General features: G+C 38.2%; 1 protein-coding gene across 2 annotated transcripts in view; it reads right to left on the minus strand.

Moving 5' to 3' along the window:
• Nucleotides 1–977: 977 nt before the first annotated feature.
• LOC122064546 (DEAD-box ATP-dependent RNA helicase 35) overlaps nt 978–4,479 on the minus strand; it is a 6,670-nt gene continuing 3,168 nt past the window's right edge. For both annotated transcript variants that reach the window (XM_042628263.1, XM_042628264.1), the window contains exon 3: nt 978–1,987. In XM_042628263.1, coding sequence (XP_042484197.1) covers nt 1,123–1,987 — 865 coding nt within the window. In that variant the 3' untranslated portion in view covers nt 978–1,122. The remainder of the gene's footprint in view (nt 1,988–4,479) is intronic.

The raw sequence follows: 4,479 nt of genomic DNA on the forward strand, positions 1-4,479 counted from the left end.
TTTTGAAAATTTTAAAGGTTCAGGTGGATTCGGGCAACATAAGAATCGGAATCGATGAAGACCAATTCAATTGGCGATTCGCTTTCTTGCACAATGGGGATCAGCGATGCAACTATAAAGTATAGAACAAAACCAGCATTGGCTCAGTCGCTGGGGGTCAGTGTGATCTAAAGATTTGAATATAGAACCTGTCAAAGCTGGAAAAGATCAAACCTCTAAAAGGGTAGGAAGATTACTTTGAAGAAGTAGAAGACTCTTCAAAGTTTACCTGCCCATGTTTTGTAAAATCTCTGCCTAGCAGGGGAGAAAAAGGGGGGGAGGGGGGGAGGGGGGGGGAACCTGAGCAGATTCAAAGGAATGTTTCATAAAGTAGCTTTGAGGAGAAAAGGAGATCTTATATAGTTGATCGGAAATCTATTTTTGCTTTAGAATACAAAACTTTTGATGACTTAATTGATCTTCTGAACCAGGTGAATTTTAACCCAAAACAAAAAAGAACAAAGAACATTTTCTCAGAAATTTATCCTGTCAGTTTAAAGCAAATAGATTGTTCTTCCATGGAATCTCGCATGCCAAAGAGGATTTCCCAGCAGAATTTATTCATGATGTAAGCCTCTGTTCTTGAACCATAGCAATTAAAATGATGGAACCTCCACACAATTATTAGAAATAGCTCTTATAATATCTTTCTAACCCAAAACACCAACTACGATTTCAAGATTTCTGATAGAAAAAAGAACCTGCTATGTTTTAAATGTTTCTTCTGTTTCATGTCATGGAAACACACTTCATACGAGACCTGCAACAGATTAAGATAAGTTTGGTTTTATTGAACTACTAGGATGGCAAAAGCACTCCAAGGCATGGTAATCTTCCATAAGTGTGTCATAGATATCCACTGTCCTGCTTTGAATGAAGAAAATGAGTTTTTGCACCGACAGAGTGTTCCTATCAGAAAATCAATAACTACACTGAAATTTCAGAATTTCGAATGCTATTAACTAAAAGATAGCAATTCTAACTCATTCTTTTGAGATATATACAGTAACAAAATTCTTGCCAAAATACAGACATGATTTGTGGAAGTGTGCACATAAAGAACATAGAGGAAACAAAAATATGTCAGATTTCTCCTCGATAACCTCCGGAACCAAAGTAGTCCCGTCTTGAGCTGGCAATTGCCATACTCTTTTGGTGTTCCAGCTTGGGGCAATCACGGATACGATGACCAAGCCCACCACAATAAGCACAACCTTTGACACCACTTGCATCTGTGATGGCATCCACGTCTTCCATTGGATCATTCAGTTCTGCAAGCACAGGTGGGATTCTCTGTTTTGCTTCTTGCAGAAGGTGCTTCAAGTCCAGCAGTGTGGTCTCACTCTGGTTCTTGTTTATAAATGTTGTTGCTATACCTGTCTTCCCACATCTTCCAGTTCGACCAATACGGTGGACATAGTTCTCAATTTCAGCAGGCATGTCATAATTAATAACATGCTGGATATCTGGAAAATCTAGCCCCTTTGAAGCAACATCAGTGGCCACCAAGACATCCTTCTTCCCTGCTTTGAAAGATGAAATGGCATATTCTCTCTCTTCTTGGTCCTTGCCTCCATGAATGGCTACTGCCTCGACTCCTTTAAGCAGGAGATATTCATGAATATCATCCACATCAGCTTTGTTCTCACAAAATATGAGGACAGGAGGTGGGGTCTTCTGTAGACATTCAAGAAGGTAAACAATCTTTGCTTCTTGTTTCACATACTCGACTTCTTGTATTACATCCAGATTTGCTGCTCCAGCTCTTCCCACGTTGACTGTAACAGGTTTTACTAATGCACTTCTAGCAAAGTTTTGGATTTTTGTGGGCATGGTGGCCGAGAATAGAAGTGTTTGTCTCTGAGCTTTGAAGTGATCAAACACTTCTCTGATATCATCTTCAAACCCCAAATCAACTAGCCTGTCAGCTTCATCAAGTGTCAAGTACCTACAGAAGAAACAAATGCAGTTAGAAGATGAAAACATAGATATGGGGATAGATTTTGCTTTACAGAGAGAAGCTGAATCCCAATGTCCACAAAAAAGAAAGCCTGGTTTTGGTATCCATTACACTGGAACCTGGAAGAGTATCTAAGAAATTTGTGGCCCAACATGAGAGTTCAAGGATTTGGAAGGATATAAAAATCAAGCTGATAGCTGCTGTCACTCCAAGCAGATTGTAGCGAACGGAGAATTAGACTAATTTTCAAAAGTAAAGACAGAGTTCACCATTGTTTGGGTAAAATATTAGCACCGCATGAAAGGTGGAAAAAAAGAAGTGCGTTATTACAGGTAACTCTGCATTGCAGAAACAACTGAGAATTAGAAGATGGAAGAAGTCAAAGAAGAATTTCTTAAAAAACTGGCAGCACATTCACAACTCTAATGATATGAATTCTGATGTCAGTTTTCCGGGAATCAGGATAAAGTAGAGATGTGGTGAATCAATAACTAAATACCTAGAAAAGAAATATACTGTTTACATCAGTGTTTCCAATCCCAGATGCAAGTTATATAGACCTAAACAAATGAAAGCTAAAAAAGTTTCTCACAAATGTTGTTAATCATTTCAGAAATATTGATATCTAAGAGATGCTAATAGGGGATTTGCATTCTTTCAGTCGTCTGCAAAAGGAATATTTTAGAGAACAGCTTCTTGTCTGAAAGACAGTTCGCAAAGTATTTTCCGATATTTTGTTTTGATATGAGAAGTGGTCAAAGATTCATGGAACATTACTATTAATATAAGTATTTGAACCAATCCTGGATAAACAACTAGGCCACAAATGAAACTACTTATCCAGCATGCTGGAGCATTAAGCACCCCCCCTCCCAATTCAAAATTAATAATAATTTGCAGACCCCCTCCTTTAGGGGAATCAGAAATTTATTTTTTCAGTTAAAAAAAAAAAAGTGAGCTACCCAACAAATCAAAAGGAAAGCAACAATAAAAGAATTAATATATTTGACACCTTCATAATATCCCAGCAATTAGACTACAAAGTTTCCCATCTGATATGCATGAAGCTGCAAACTCAAACTATGATAGAAGCGCAGAAGCAGTTTTCTATTATTTTTTTACCCTCAATTTTTGTGTGTGTGTGTGTGTGCTTTGACTGCTTTCAGGAAAACATAAGAAACCATATCTATTGGATTTCTCACCTTCTAATTTCATTTTTATGGAAGCTTTGTAACCCAATGAAATTTCAAATTGTCCCTCCAAGATTCTTTTAACTTGAGAACTCTTCTTTCACTCAATTAACTTACTTATCCACCCCTTTTTTACCAATATATCGTCCTCATTATATCTAGATTTCAGCAACCTATTCATCATCATCATCATCATTTTCATCTTCACCACCTCCTCCTATAATGGTAAATTAAACAAGACCCTGATCCTTGCAACTGTATTTTTCTGCAATAAATCTCACAGCTATAGAGAGACCAAGGTATGTCTGTTGTTTCATCTACTACTGGTTGGAAGCCATTGTATTAATGTAATTCTTAGACTTGTACAATTATTATTTCTCAATGAGCTTTCTCTTCATCTCTCAGATAGTTTCACAGGAGTTCCTTTTCTGTGGACACAAAGTCATGTTTTTCTTTTTTTGGTCCACCCACTCCCTAATACTCCCACAAAGCCTTACAAAAAACCTTGCTTCACCTCACATTAGGTGGTTCTCGTGGTCTCTATGCATCAATAATGGCTATATATGTATGTGACTTTGATAAAGAGTGGAAACACTAGAGAAGGACCACCTTCATAAATTGGCTGCATGACCCTCAGTCTTTGTCCTCACCTTCATGCCTCTAGCCAGGGCAGTCAGGTGAAGGCCCAATATAGTATGCAGAAGAGACATAATGATGGCTGAACTATTAAAGGGGTTAGAGTGTTTAAATATTAAAATTCCTACACCAACCAACAAAATTGAAGGCTGTCATGAAGCATCTGTCATAGAAAGAAATTTTCAGCTGACCTTTTAGAAATTGAGGTCCAAGGCTTGAAATTAGCCAAGTTTTATGCCTATTTACCCATAGCTTAACTCACATGGTTCTCCTACAGAACTCTAAGCCTAGGCTCTCTGTCTAGGCCTAAATAAATAAAGCAGAAGAATGTTAAAACCCAGTCCAGGATTTGGCCAGTAAGGTTCCCAGGGATGGCCTAGTGTTGCCCCTCATGCAACCTCCAACCTGTCAATGGCTGAACCAATGGTAACCATTTCCCTGTTGGACAAGAGGCTGTACAGATAAAGAGAAGCTTGACACAGTCATAGAATTAACCATCGTGGAAGGAATGGCCTTTTCTCCCGAGTCTTCCCTCTAAAGTACAAGGAATACGAAGCAATAGATAGAATCGGGAAGAACATTTTCAGCTGGACATGTTACCATTATAGCAAATGCTTCAGTAAAAATGCCTCTTTTTTTTTTGGGGGGGGGGGG

Source organism: Macadamia integrifolia, unplaced genomic scaffold, assembly GCF_013358625.1.
Source record: "Macadamia integrifolia cultivar HAES 741 unplaced genomic scaffold, SCU_Mint_v3 scaffold1681, whole genome shotgun sequence".
Taxonomy (NCBI): domain Eukaryota; kingdom Viridiplantae; phylum Streptophyta; class Magnoliopsida; order Proteales; family Proteaceae; genus Macadamia; species Macadamia integrifolia.